This window comes from Elgaria multicarinata, chromosome 4 (assembly GCF_023053635.1).
Source record: "Elgaria multicarinata webbii isolate HBS135686 ecotype San Diego chromosome 4, rElgMul1.1.pri, whole genome shotgun sequence".
NCBI lineage: Eukaryota > Metazoa > Chordata > Lepidosauria > Squamata > Anguidae > Elgaria > Elgaria multicarinata.
In genome coordinates this window covers 62686793-62702772 of record NC_086174.1, presented here as the reverse complement: position 1 = coordinate 62702772, position 15980 = coordinate 62686793, and the positions used below count along the sequence as shown (strand labels likewise).

At 40.6% G+C, this 15980-nt stretch overlaps 1 protein-coding gene across 1 annotated transcript in view; it reads right to left on the bottom strand.

The window, feature by feature from the left end:
- Window positions 1–3431: 3431 nt before the first annotated feature.
- WDR27 (WD repeat domain 27) overlaps window positions 3432–15980 on the bottom strand; it is an 88365-nt gene continuing 75816 nt past the window's right edge. The window contains exon 24 of the mRNA XM_063125659.1: window positions 3432–3855. Coding sequence (XP_062981729.1) covers window positions 3808–3855 — 48 coding nt within the window. The 3' untranslated portion in view covers window positions 3432–3807. The remainder of the gene's footprint in view (window positions 3856–15980) is intronic.

Below are 15980 nucleotides of genomic sequence, written 5' to 3'. Positions count from 1 at the left end.
CTTATGTGTTTCCATCTAGAATAAGCAGCTGATTTTTTCCCCCTAAGAAGCTGGTGTTTCTTCTTTCATGGATGGAAGGTACAGAACGCCTCTGAAACCTCATTGCAGCATCACACAGAGTGGCATGGTAGATTAATTTTTGTGAACTGCCCAGAGAGCTTCGGCTATTGGGCAGTATAAAAATGTAATTAATAAATAAATCTCTCTCCCTATCTTCCCGAGAGAAAGCAGCTACGTCTTCCCTCCCCCTCATGAAGCACAGGAATGAAGTGTAACCAAAGACAAGGGACTGCACAGGAGCCTAGCAGTAGGAACAGAATGGAAAGGAAGGACAACCCTGTCTCCAACCTGGGGCGCTCCAGTTGTGTTGGACTGCATCTCCCAGAATGCCCCAGCCAGCAGAGCTGGCTGGGGCATTCTGGGAGTTGTAGTCCAACACATCTGGAGCGCCCCAGGTTGAGGAAGGCTGCTCTAGTGCTTTTTTTTTTTAAGCAGTTACCTCTCCCCTTCTCCTCAGGAGGCTCGGGACTAGAGTATTATTTATTATTTAGAGTATTTTTATCCAAAAGGCTCCCGAAGCGGCTTACAGTTGATCAGTAAAGAAGACTGTCCCTGCCCTCAGGATTACATTCTAAAAAAGACATGAAACACAAGGAAAAGGGGATGGGGAAAATAAAAAGAAATTAAGGAGACTGTTCAGGCTGGTGGGAAGGCCCTGCTCCCCCCTCTCATCTTCTTCTTCCCCACAGGGTCAACGTGACAGTTAGCCCTGTGCGGGGGGTCCAACTGAAGCAAGCTCTGATGGTCTCTGCCTGCTCCAGTCTCCCTTGCTTCTTCTTCACCATAGGGTCAAGGTGACAGTAGGGGCCAACTGGCAGCAGTGAGGTTCAAGTCCCTTTGGAAACTAAGGAAGGGGAGAAGGTGTTTTTCTGTGCAAGAAAACTAACCATACATACTATCCACACAGTCGTATATTTCTCATCTTTGGTGAAGAAAAGAAATAAGAAGGATTATGAAGTCACTCAAATATTTAATGTGATGATTCCTGACCTCAAAATGAGAACTGCAGCTTATACTGGAGTAACTTTAGTCAATAGCTAATTAGTGGGTACAGAAAACTGCCTCCAAGGACTAAGCCTTGCCGCTGCCGTATTACAAAGGCCATTTTGCTTAGTTTCCTTGAATTAGGTTTCAGTCTTGAACACTAGTAGATCTCGGCTGAACTTCAAGGCAAGTCCCTGCAGAACTTGGGCTTGCCAATTCAGCCTCAGAGGCATGCAGTGGTCACTTAATGTGACCATTAACCTCCAACCCCTTCAAGCTTCAGGTGGCTCATCACTGCAGATGAAACTAATGATGGTCGTTCTCATCCTGGAGCAACAGTTATGTCAGATCTATGTGGCATCTCTCAAAAGCATTTCCACAACTGTTTTTTTTAAAGGTTCCATTTATCTCTTCATCCCCAAGCAACTTTATATAAACGTATAGTTCATAGGGATCCTTATCACCATAAAAGAGCTGATTCTCCCACTCACCCACACTACACAATATCCTCCTCTGGTATTGTTCTGGGAAGGAACGGGGGATATTCAGGCCTGTCTTAGAGACTACTGTTCCACTTTTAATATAGCTGAGAGCTCTTTTCCTTTGATACAGGCATGACAACTGCTGGACTTACAACAAAATTTTATTAAACATGGCAACATCAAGCACTAGGGTATCACTCAGGTCTTTGGGTATATGGTGAATTTATAGTGCCAGGTCAATCCCTAGGCATGATGGTCTTCTCACAAGAGTGATTGGTCTGGATTCTACATGGTTGTTTTCAGAAGTTCTTTCGCCTTTGGGCTTTAAATTCCAGAGCAAGCAATCAAATCACTTCAGTAGACTGGCTTATCATACATGCCTTCAATGAGCCAGAGCAGATTCTCTGTTCCTTTGTATTAAAATAAGTAGTGTTGAGCTTTAGTGTTGGCTAAATACATGTGCATGTGCGTGCACACACACATACTTCAGCACCCACATATTTCCCCTGGTGTGTGCATGCACACACCCTACTTACAAAGCCATCTGGTTCAGCAATTCCCACTCAGGATCTAAATGCATTTATCCATTCAGTGTAGACTGATTATGAGTAAAGTATGTGTCCAATGAAGAAAACGTTAGGAAATTCCACTGGATTCGGAATATCTAAACTGAATGCCGACCATTCAGACATCCAAAAAGAACAAACAAGAGACCACTGGCTCATGCTTCCACCTCTAATTGTCAGGTTCTCTCTTTCTTTTTAATATGGGTGGGAAGTTTGATCCGTGCCGGAACCCCTAAGAATGGAAATTTGCAGTAAGTTCAAATTTTCCTTTCTCCACTGAGTCCGGGGTGTGGCAGTCTACACTTTTGCGATGTAGAAAAACAGTTCAACCATAGGGTGCGATACTAGTCTCTTGTATGGAGGACACATTGACTAAAGGCTGAATTAGAGGAGGCAAATGAATGAATAGAATACTGTCTAGCAAATGAATGAACAGGTCTTCAAATCACTTTAAGTTTCACAGCAGTCCCCATTGAATGGATAATCACTTTGTGGGTCCTGAGAGGCAATAGCTGAGCTAGGAGGCTTTAGGAAGATGTGTGTGTGCGTGTGTTTTCCAAGAGAGCTATGAGGATGCCTCTTTTGCTTCAGCACTGCTTTCTCTTTTTGCATGGGAGTGGGAGAAGCCAAGCTCAGAAAACTGGGTCAGGAGGAAAGGTCCTGACCTCTCAGGAATGCTCTTTTCTCTTCAATGGCGCTCTTTTCCTCAGGCTTTGGGGTACAGATGCAACCAACCATGGCCCAAGCCCCTGCCTGTAAGCATGGATCTCTCCTTCCAATTCATAAGCTGCTGAAATCCAATTCAAAGGGTTTGCAATGGCTCGGCTACTAGCCATGCCAGAACCTTGCTGCCTGCTAGCTAGACAGGACTTGACTGGGCACTTAGGAGAAGTCTCTCCCCTTGGTGTCATTCTGGCTGGAGGCTCTGTGTGCCAACCTGGAGTAGAAGCTTCCCAAGGGGTATAGACTGCCTCACTCTGGAACCACTGCATAATATTCAATGAATCTTGAAGGACTATATCCACTGATATCTGAAACAGGGTAATGCTTTCCTAGCACATCACAGTAAAGGGGAAATGCTCAGCATCTCGGACTTTTCCTGAAGTTGAATCAACAGGCAAGACAATAAATGGTTAGAAAATTGCTTTATTATTGAGGATTTAGGTGTTAGTCAAAAATGTTACAAAGATGGCCTATAGCTTATTTAGGTGGGATTTACTGGGTACTCAAATGTTTTGTTTTGAAATGGTCTAGTTGCGGAGGTAACCATCAACAGTACCCACAAATACAGCATAGCCGTAAACAGAGTGCTAGATATAACTTTCTTAAATCTCACTTGATAGTCTCTAACAAATTACAAACTGTACTATGGTAGCTAGGAATAGAGAGAATGAGATGCAGTCCAACAAAAAGATAAACCTCTACTTACTTAGCAGCACTTGTGAAGTTAACTAGTATGCTATTGTGCCCTGCTGGGAGCGGAGGCAGAAAAGACTCCGTACTCTAATACTAAATGACTTTCTGCTAGCTTTCCAGCAATAAGCCTTTAAGCAAATCCCAGTGAGTTTTATACAGTTTATAGAAAGTAGAAATAATATGGAAGACTATATTTAACAGAAACATGCTGTAGCCTGCCCATTTACCAATCTTCTCCTTTCTTTCAGGAAGCTTTATTGTGAAAGTAGCATGGCCAAGAGTGTCAAGGCTGATTGTCATCAGGGTAAGAACAACTGCAGCTTGCCATCCAAGGTGGCTGTGGTGAGCTGTAATTCAAAACAGAAAGACTCTGGTTGGCATATAATTATTTGCACTGAATGCTGCTTGATGGAAGGCGTTTCTAGAATGTTGAATCTAATTTAAAATTAAAAAGTGTCTTGAATTTATTTACATTAATTAAATCTATTAATTCAAGTGTGTGTGTGTATTCAGTTGGTTCCTTTGGTGTTAATTTCAATTATTACTACCAAGACAAATGGCTATAGGGGGTTAGAAAATGTAATCTGTACCATACTTCTAAACAAATGTGGGCTTCTGAGAAATTAGATTTTGAATAGATGGTATCTGGAAACTTCCCAAGGGGTTCTTGAGAACCTCTTACCAGTCAAGTATATAGAAATATTATGGCTTTAGATATAAGACCTAGCAAGAGAAAGAGATTTGGAAGAACTATCTCAAATGAAATGGGCTGCTCTCTAGGCCGGTTTGCATGATCATCCGACAACAGACAATGGGTTGAGGGTTGTTTAACCCTCAAACAACCCCTGACACCTGGGTTTGGATGACACGGTAAACCATGGCAATCCCCCCCCCATCAAGGGTTGAATAGGCAAAATTGCTGCTGGCATGCACCGCAAACTACCATGGCTTAAATAAGCCATGGTGGGCTGCAGTGATCATGCGAACCTGGTCACTGAGTGGTGAGTTACAGGCTTGAATGCAGTGTATAATAAACTCACTACTTGTATAAAGCTAGAATGTCAGGGAAAGTGTTCTAGCTTTGCATACTCTATGACATTCTAGTTTTACATATGCAGGTATGTTGTTACGTAAGGCAGCATTTAAACATGAAATCCATTTCCATTCCACCATGCACATACACTGACAGTCTGAACTGATATAGCCCAGCAGCAAATCACATATGCCTGCTGATTGTGTATCTTGGTAAAAAGACTAGTGATCCAATAGACTTGCTGCACAGGTACTGGGAAAACGGACACATCAACTACAACATTAGAAGCCTTGGCATTGCACAAGCATGGACATCGTATTTATGAATTATAGGCAGTGGAACAAATCTGAAACAGCAGGCTATAAAATACCTGAATTGAGAAGATAGGAATTGGAAAAAAATGTTCAGAAACTGACTGAAACAAAAAGTACACACAAATAACCTGATGTTATTTTAAGGCCTTCAATCATATACACTTACCTGGCAGTAAGTCCCATTCATCTCAATGGGAGTTACTTCTGAGTAGACAAGTGTAGGATTGCATTGTAAGTCATTTTCTTGAACGTACTTTATGAATCAACTGTTACTTCGCAAAAATGACAGTCACACTGCAAACTTCTTTTTCTTTTCTTTTTAACCATCAGGCGGGGAAAAATGTATCCAATCATGTCCTCATGGACGGCTCTTTGGCCTAACAGAGGCTTTTTTAACGGAAGGAAGGAAAGGAATTTTTTGCTGATTCCCCTGTTCCCTCTGTAACATCCTATGCATCCCCTCCCCAAATCTGCTCCAGAAACTTGAGAGCCTTTTAGAATAATGTGGAAGGTGGTAGAGGGCGATGCAGGAAAAAGGGGGGATTTGCAAAAATTGCTTCCCTCCCCTGAAGCAAAGAGCCTTTCATGAGTGGAGTGACATTACTAGCTACAGTCTATTATACTATTAGGTTGGTGACTGAAGGCACTGTGGAGTTAATTTGTGCTGCAAAATACTTCACTTGGAAAATCCCTTCGTTTGCATCTTTCTTCCAAACAGAGTTGTTTTCCAGCTATACATTCCATTGTCAATGTATATGACAAGTCAGTGGCTGAGAATTTAGTCCCAGCTTTTGATAGATTTTAAAAGAATGAGACCAGTTTTCAAAACACCCTAGTAAAACGACATTATGGCATCCCCACATGTAAACATAATACTTTTGTGTCCATTTACACAGCAGCAGCAAAAATACTCTTCCATCTGCATATGTAACCCACTTCTTGTGAAACACCAAGGATCATGAACCACGGCTAAAATGCAAGATTGTTTACTGATTATTATTTTTTGCTAGCAGCTGCAGGCTTGTAGAGGTTTCACAAGATAGCAGGAGTTTCCTTTCACAACTGGGATCATATATGACTGGGATCTTATTGTTCCATTTAAAAGTATGAACTAATTATGATACCATATAGCACCATGTTGTTTATGTTCTTGAACGTGATTGTACAATGAGAACGTTTTATAAGACACTTCTTAGAGCTGTAAAGGGGGGGCTATAAAGTCTTCCAAATGAATGAATGAACAGCTTCCCTGTTATCTTCACAACAACACTATGAAGTAGATTTTGTTAAGAGATCATGGTTGTCCCAGATTCATCCATTGCACTTCATGGGTGAGCAGGGATTTGAATCCGGGTCCCTCTGTCTAGTCCCAATATTGTCACATCTTAATGAGGGGTGTACATCAGATCAGGCTGATTCAGACAGATTTGGGATTTCTCCAAAGTGAAGCAAGGGTCCTCCAAATTGCCCCAAAGCTTGTCTAGAGGGCTGGGTTGGCTCCCTCTTCAACCCTGTGCTTTCCTTCTTCTACCAGGGTGGCGTTGGGTAATCCTGATGCTGAGGAGGGAGTGTGGGGTTTCTGTGTGGCCATACAGGTCCCAGAGCTGCCCCAGCCCTCTTCCTGGTGGAAGGTGACCAATCGCTGGTTGCCTTCCACCAGACTCCACCCCCAGGTTGACCCTGGATTGGCCATGGAGCAATGTTACATAGTGGAAGCGCCATGCTGATGTTGTTTCCTTCGACATTTTCGTATCACAGCATTGTGGGGAAGCCCAATGCGGTGCAGATCCACAGTGACCGTGGGTCTTTCCCCACATATAGACATTCCCCTGGTCCTCCTTCATGTGCAATTTGGAGATTTAGAGGCAATAGGAGAGGCAAACAGTATGACTACAAATATTGCAACATTTCTCCCCAATTTCTCTATATAAGAAAAATGCCAGTAGAAAGGGGAGGGAGAGTTGGGGCATGTAGTTTTGTAACTGACAGTTATAGCTTGTAATCAAGGGGAATGATTTTACCAGGGATCTCCAAGCATGTTGCTTTGGGGGAAAGAGTTTTGAAGTAATGTATCAACTTGCTTCTATCTAGTCTATGTTCTCTGCTGGTTCTCACTTCTGAGAAGGATCATTCTGCCGTGCCCGGCAAAGCCTGAGCATGGGGAGAGGTTTGTGGGCAGGGCAAGGGAAGAGGTGTGCCCAATGGTGATTGGGCATTTGGGTTTGGCGCCACTGGGCTGCGAGGAGTGACCCAAGAGATAAAAACTGGGCACTTACCCTTCCCAGACCTCTTTGCTTTGCGATTGAAAGTTTAAGAGTTGTGGTGACATTTAGGAAATGTTTGATTTGTGTTGCTTACTAGTTCCTATCTTACATATTGCTCTACATTGTGTGAAAACAAATAGCCTACAACACCAGGGAGTGGGGAGAATCCTATTTTAATCTCTTCCCAAAAGATCTGTATGTATCATTCTGAAGGATAGCACAAAAAAACTGAACCTAGGTTTTGGCTGGCTTCCTTTTCTCTGTACAAAGGACTCGTAAGACTATTTCCCCAACGTAACTGCAACTTCTATTTCAAATTGTTTTCCTTTTTTTGTCTCAGGTGTTTTAACCATGCCATGATACTTTAAACATGTGTATGTTTTAATAATTTCTCTGCCTCACCATAACGATTTAATGGTTGTGTTTTTACTGTCTTAATAATGTCTGCCATTGTTTCTCATTGGGTCTGTGACTGTATAATAAATGATGAAGATGATGATGATGATGATGATGATGATGATGATGATGATGATGATGATGAACTTATATTTCTGAAATCCTGCATGTTTCTTCCTTAGGGACACCTCTATGATCTATGGTTATATGTTATTTCCATACAAATTCCTCAAAAACGTGATGTATGTGTGTAAGCCAATGATTTTTTTAACAACACCAACACCCTCAAACTGTAATGGCTGCTTTTGCGCACGTGTGCGCACACACACACACACACACATACTCCTGCACCTATCCTGTGGATGTGCATAGGAGCAAATCTTGAGCTCAACGCTCTTCAAATTCCACCTTGAACTTAATTCTGTCTCGTGTCCATATCAGATTATGATCTTTGTTTTTCTTTTTACATGAATTCTTCTCTTGTTGATTAAAACCTGTTTGTGTCCATTTTTCAGAAGAAGGCATTTTTCCATGCACATTTTTCAAATGCACACATGCTGCTGAACACATTTTTGGGGTTCGCAAATCACATTACAAGCTTGGAAACGTACAGATTTTGAGTGCAGATTGAACTGGAGTCCATGTTTGGTCCAGAAGGTGCGAACTGGCAAATCCGTTCAAAAACAAACAAACAAATTTATGATAATTCCTAACCTAGTTGTCTGAAATTTGGAAGGCTTCATTCCCTCAGAAGGGTCACGTATGCCTGCAACCTTCACGCAATTCTGCAACAAATATATATATATATATATATATATATATATATATATATTCAGCAGTACACTTGTTTTTTAAAAATTAAAAATTAAAGACTACTTGCATTTAACCCCTTCACCTATTTATTTGAAACTTGTGAGACTACATCCTCTCAGAAAGGGACTATTAGGCCTACAGATTTCACCCAATTATGTCAAAAAGCCAACATGTTATATATAGCCTTCTCTTGATTTCCCAATAATAGTCAATGGAGGTGGGGAGTATGAAGCTCTAGATTTCCCAGACTGATGCTGTGATTTGAACTAGACTCAACTTGAGAGGCCTCCAAAGTGGTCCAAAACAAATTGGGGTTCTTTCTGAATCCCCAAAGTGGATTATGAAACAAATCTTGTGATCAGTACATACCCCTACTGTTAATACTCCACCAGGTACATCTATAGTCCTGGAGAAACTGACACAGATGCAACAAATATCACAAGAAAAAGAGACTAAGAACTCAGGTCTTTAGATTTAAAGATCTTTAGTCTCCATTGTCATGAACAATAAAAAAGACTGTTACTAATATTATGTAGTCTTGACTGCTTCATTCAATTCATATTAGATATGCACATGCTTCTGCTTGTAGGGAATGGCTTGACATATCTCCAGAGCAGGCCAGTTTTTAGTCTTTAAAAATAATGAAGACTTCTGAAGCCAGATGGCTATGATCTGACCTTATATTGAGCCAGTCAAAAAGTGGAAAGTACTTGCAGATTTGACAGTTTGGGAAGGGGAAAACCACTTTTGCTGGGAAATAGTGTTTCAAAAATCCATGTCACAAATGGTAACAGAGCAAGTGAGCCAGACGACTGAACTTCTATTTGGATAGGGCAAGATTTCAAGCACTGTCTTGGAATAGATAGTGAACTTGGAATAGCCAGAGGAATGGGAAGCGAGAAGTGTCCTTAAGGGAGTTCCTTATACTGAGCAATTGTAAATGGGGCTTTCTGGTGGGCAATGAGAGTGTGATGCAAGACAGGAAAAGGTGGACAAGGGGCACCATGGAAGGGGTGGAGGTATGGTTGCCAGGTCTCCAGTATCTCAACTTCTGAAACATAGGCTGGCCCGGGAGTGCCACATAAAATCATTAAGAGGAGCCCAACTTTCCATTCGTACAGTGCAAGCAGTTGCCCATGGGAAGCCCACAAGCAGGACATGAGTGCAATAGTTCCTAGTACTAAATTACTACTGGTATTATGAGGCATATTGCCTCTGATACTGTATAGCTGTCACGATTAGTAGCTACCGTCAATTTCTTCTCCATTAATTTAAGCAATTCTCCTTTAAAGCTATTCATGTTGGTGCCCATCACCTCCATAGTTGTAATGGTAGTGAATATTTTGTGGTAGTGAATGCCATGGGTCTTGGCTGCCGACATTTGAAAGACAAAAAATGTGTTACTACTGGTACAGAACCATGCATTAAAAGGGCAGAGTAAGAGCTGCCAACTGGCTTGAGATAAGGGAGTGAGCCACTCCTGTTAGCCCTGCCATTGGGGCGCAAATCAAAATGTCAGGTGGGTGAGGGAGTGAACATACCACTGCTTGCCACTGTCATGTGGGTGTGTCTTTTTCTTTGCCGCCACAGCACAGCACCAGCTTCTCTCCTTCCAAGTAAATTGGAAGGAGAGGAGGTGGCGGAGCATTGTGGCTGGACAAGCTGGGAAGGGAAGTGTGTTCCCCTTTTGCCTCCCTTCCCCTTCCTGTTGAAAGTCTGTGGCAGTGAGTGATCCAGAGATTGGGCCACTAACTTGGAGGGCCAGTGAAACCTGAGGCATTTGGGCCATTTCTGACCAAATCTCTAGTAATTGTAGGTGGGAGAGGGTAAAAGAAAAGTACAGTCCCAATTGCCAGTAATTCCAGGGCTGGATAGTACTTCTCATTTACCAGCATCCATTGCTTGGAATGTTCACAGTGCATGACCATTATCCAGCACATGTCTACAATGACTAGCATAATAGCCTTTACTGTTTATACAAAGAGTCCTCCTTTTAAGAACCCTGGAAAACACGGACATGTAAAATTAAGGTAGATAAACAATACCTTAGTGGAAATTGAGGTTATTAATATTTTCTTGGAGAAAGAAAGTCTTTACCTTTAAATTGTTTGTCAACCTTTACTTTGGTTATCTAACTAAAGAATGTTTTGTACAGCTGACAATAAGCTATATTTCTTTCATTAGTTTATGGTTGCAATGCAGAGTTAAGAGTTGCATGGTGACTAATGAGTGGAGTTACTCATATGACAATTACATATTATTTTACATTTTCAACTGACCTTTATACGGGAAGACTGAAATTGATGTATGTGTGTCTCCATATATGTACATATAAGCTAAGAACACAGTATATGAATAATAGAAAATCAGTTATACAGCTTGCACAATTTTTAACACTAGCATTATCAGGAAGCAAGAATAATGAAGAAGCTACCTAATTAATTTATGGTGAAAGTGATTTATAATTTGCATGAGTTACAGTAATTTGCATGAGTCACAGATGCTACTAATCACCCGTTTCTGATCCCTTGATATTTTTTCACTCCAGACATTAGCAATGATCTCACTTAGGAATGAGAAATTTAGTTCAAGTACATTTTGAATTAATTTACATTTCAAACCAAAATGATAAAACTTCTTATGTCTGTGACTATTTTACGGAGTTAGAAATAGTGACAACAATTAGCAAAACTTCTTAATGAACAGAATTTTCAAAAGGCATTTTAATTGTCTCATAGGTCTAATGAAAAGCAGAATACAAGGAGTAATGGAAATATTCACGATAAACAAAATAGCCAGATAAAGGGCAATGATGTTAAAGAGACATTATGGTGCAATCTACTCTCATGTCACTTTAGGCAGACACAGCCAGGCAAACTCCAGGATTCTTCATGGCACAGTATTATGCAACATCTGCAAAGGCTTCTGCTACCAGTCTGAGCAGTTGTAGAAGGTCCTAACTCATAACTACCAGTTCATTTGTCCAACAACTGGCTTGTTCAGGAACTGCAAGCTTGTGATACTCTGTTGTTTTTTCTGCAGCTGAGCACAGCCCCGGGAGCTGCTGGGCTGCTCCAACCAGTCACATCAGCCTCAGCAGAAGTTGCACAGCTGGGTTATATCTGATCTTAGCTACCTGTTCAGGGGGTGGTGGTGGTGTAGGAGATGATATTAATGAAATGGAGCTTGTGGATCACACTTGGTAAAAGCTGCAGTTACTTTAGCAACCTGTCAAAGGCAGAATCTTTCTGACATGGGATCTCTTATTTCTAGCTGAAGTAGGCGCTAGGGTGGAGCAACTTCACACCTCTGAAGAGCCCCCAAACTCAAGATATAGATCAAGAGAGCTAGAGTGGATCATAAGGAACATTCATCCTTCCCCTCATCTATGGTAATTGCCATGTGGATTTTATTGATACTGTTTGGTTTATTTCCCTAAATATCCACATCAGTAAAAGCCACAAAACAGGTCAGTATTGATCCACAAGAAACCCATTTATTTACAATTATATAAAAGTTATAAAAAGGCTGATGTATCCCATAGTAGTTTAACAATAGTGGTTTTGGGTACTATAATACAATAACACAATAATTGGAATGATATTCCTACTTACCAAGACTATACAAGTCTATAATATAGCCCAACAAAATCACACTAACACACTTTAGTATATTTGACACATTTGGCAATAACATCAGTACATAGCATATATTCACAAATATAATGAAAATAAGGTTTGTTCTTATTATATTTTGTTCTTTCCAGCGTTGTAAGTTGATATTGACAGGATTTTGCAATATATTTCCCGTTTTCACTGCTCAAGCTTCATCGGAATAAACACTACAGAGATAAGATAATATTATTTATATAATCATCACATTCAGTCTAAATATCTCTTGCGTTGTGAATAATGTGAGATCTCGCCCTTGTTTACACACAAGGCGCGACAACCTCAAGAAGAGAGGTGTCGCGCTTGACATTTTTTTTTAGTCTTAAAGGGCCGGCAGCGCACGAGAGCTCCAGCGGTAAGGTAAGGGTTTGTTTTTTTAAAAAAATTACTTTCCCCGCTCCCCCACCCTACCCCCGAGTAATCACACGGAGCCGGCTCAAGCTGCAGCAATGGGCCACACCTTCCGCGGTCCCGGGCTCAAAGTATAGGGCTGTATCCAGGGGCCAGGGAGGGATGATCCCTCCCTGATCCCGGGATCCCCTGTGCGTCATCTGGATGCACAGGGACGATCCCAGGGTTGGCCCTGGGATAAAGGCTGGTTTAGCTAAGGCCTGAATCTGCCTGTCTTGGAACATATGTAATATCTGATACTGAGATAATTAAGCACATTTATGATAAATCAGCAGGAAGGGTAGCAGACCTGGCTCTATGTTTTAGAGAGCCCTGTGCAGGCTGCAATCAGTGGGTGGGGGTCATGCTTGCCACCACAGAGGTCCCCCAATGCTGAGGCTCTTCAGCTGCTAGCTTTGCTTGTGAGTGAGCTTACTCTTCAGCTGCTTGTCTCTGTTTGGCACATGATGGTCACCATATTTTATCTCCCACAATGCCCTGGGAGACAGAATATGGCAGAAGCCAGTGTGGAACTGATCATCCATAGATAGTTTTGGAGCCTATGATCTCTTGTGGGGCTGCCTATGCTTATCAAGCAAAGCTGACCTGCTCCCTGCTTTCTGGAGGTGAAAGGCCTTTTATTACTTTGGCGAACACGTGACACACACACATCACAGAAACTCAAGCTTAGTCTATTGTTCGGAGAAGTTTGGTGAACTCAGAGGAGCCAGGCAATACTTATATTTTAGTGTAAACTTCTTAGAGATATTATTATATTAAGTGGTATATATTATGTATAAATTAATAATATCCCTCATATTCTCAGCCTAATTCTGCTTTTGATACAAAGCTTTTCTGTCCTCTCTATCCCATTCTCCAGCACCTCCCAAAAAAACTGATCTTAAGGGTCAAGGGACCCACAGCAATGATATGGGATATGGCATAGTAGAGGGCAGAAATAAGTAGTCATCGCGGCTCCTGTCTACTCACATTTGACACAGTTGCTATAGACGTAAGCAGGACAACACGGAACATTTCCTGGACAAAGATGAACAGAACGACCTTACCAAAGGCTTATCACATATCATATTGCCAGCAAAAATGACTAGAACAGGAATCTGAATTACTAGAAACGTAATATTCAATGTTAATTTTGTATTTTTCATTTGGGTAATTTCAAAGTGCTTGAATGGCCAGGTTGCTTTCAATTTGTATTTTAAAGAAATCTTCAGAGTTATCATTTAACCTAAACAACTTGATAAGTCAATTACTAATAAACACAAAGTGCTTATTAGTAATAAGAACAATAACATGTGTATTAATGTTTTACTTATATTTGTTAATTGTGAAAATTATTTTAAATGATTTTATATTTTAAACGTGAACATTTTTAAAAATTGTTCTTTCTCAGAGTTAGAGAATTAAGAATGCATTGCTTCTATTTACTGTCCACTGAATGATGAAAGTATTATGACATCCCACTGTTTGAATGATACATCTTAAATTACAGCATTATTTCAGAATGGGCATTATCATTTATGCCTGCCTGAGACTTGAGATCTGTTGGAGGAGCCCTTCTCCACATCCCACCAGCACAACACATTCGCTATGATGGGACAAGGGAGAGGGCTTCCTCTGTTGTGGCACCTCGACTGTGGAATGCCCTCCTCTTGGAGGCCCGACTGGCGCCAATGCTGATTATATTCCGGCGCCAAGTGAAAACATGGCTTTTAAACAAAGCTTTTAATGGTTGAATTCACTAAGTTGGCACACTGTTTTAACTGTTTTAATAGTTTTACTGCTTTTAAATTATATATTGTTTTAACTTAGTTTATGGTTTAATTTGTTTTTAGCTGTGTATATTTACCGTTTTATACTGTATGCTTTTATCTGTACGCCGCCCTGAGATCTTATTGATATAGGGCGGGATATAAACGTTTTAAATAAATAAATTTACAATATGTTCATTTTTAATCCCATCATTGCAGAGGGAACAATAACTTGATATTTTAAAATTTACTTCAGATAAAAAGTAAATGACTTCTCATATTTCTGGATGATTTTTATTTAAGAGGTTCTGCATTTCACCCACTGGTGGAAATACATTCACTGGAATACCCATTATTGCTGTGTGATTTTCATTATGGTATAGTGCCCTCTGCTGAAAATCCAAACAGTTTAGAGGTATAAATGAAATGTATACAGACACATTTAGAAAACCCAAAGAGAGAGAGACCAGCAGAGTGGTACACAAACATTTATTTTTAATTTACTCTTCTGTCTCTCTTTCACCCTCTCCCCTGACTGTACAATCACTAAACAACAGAATTATCTTTGTGCAATTCTCTGCTCAAAGAAGAAGGGGGGCTGAGATGGGTGGGGAGAGAGATTTTTTTCTATTTCCTTTTATAATACTTTCACCATGTTATATCTTTGGATTCTCTCACTTGTTTTTCAAATGTTAGATTGTAACATTATAGGCAGAGCTATGTTTCTTTTATGTTGTTTAATATAGTACAAGATATAATATAAATAAATGGTGGTGGTGGTGAAGGGGAGAGTTAATTGGCAGCCTGCGGGCAGGTGTGGCAACTCTCATGATAGAGGTGGGCCACTAGTTGCCAAATTTAAATATAATCCATTTATGGTTTTCAACTGGTGGATCATGACCCCTCAAGCAGTTAACACCAGCAACATTTCCATTTATATATATCTGGATGGATGATGGGTGTTGCAGATTATTTTTCCTGTCTAAACATGCATTAGATTGCACCCTTAATATGTATTCCCCTGAAAAACCTCTTAGATGGGTTAGGGGGCCTCCTGAACAATGTGGAATGGTGTTTTGTTCTGCCTCTCTTGTGGTGACAGCTTAGGGCATGTCTACACCATGCCTATATCCTGGGATCATCACTGTGCATACAAATGACAAACAGGGGATCCCAGGAGCAGGCAGGGACGATCCATCCATTTTCAAGAGATAATCCTTAGGTGTAGAAAGTAGAGATGTAAAATTTCCAGAAATTTTGAAGTCATGGGGAAAAAAACGGGTTTCACATCAAAATTGAAATAATGCAATATTAGCACTTTTTACAGATTGAAAGTCACTTTGTTACTTTAGGAACATAAAATGTAATTATGTCCAAGTTGGTTTGGCATAAAATTATTACATTTGGTATATTAAAACAAGTGTATTCAAACAATTATTACAAATTTAATTTACTTTTTTTTTTTGTAACAAATGGAGCTACAAGCTCCTGAACTGTTAGGAACACCTGAACTGTTAGGAACCTCTTTGGTTCTGCCAGTTTATGAGGAGCACGTAAAAAACAATTTTAAAAAACAACAACTGAAGAAAACACCAACATTAGTAACAAAGAAAATTATTTGTCTCCGCTAGTCTTCCAGCGTCAAGACATAAAGCCCCCATTCCCATAAAAAGAACTGAGGAAAATGGGGAGGGGGGACCAAGATTCAATGAATATGCATGAAATTTAATCAGACTCATTTTCTGACCTATAGCTATCAGTATTCATTTCAGTCTCTGCTTCCATGGAAGTGCCCCCTAGAGGCAGAAATGCATCTTCCTCT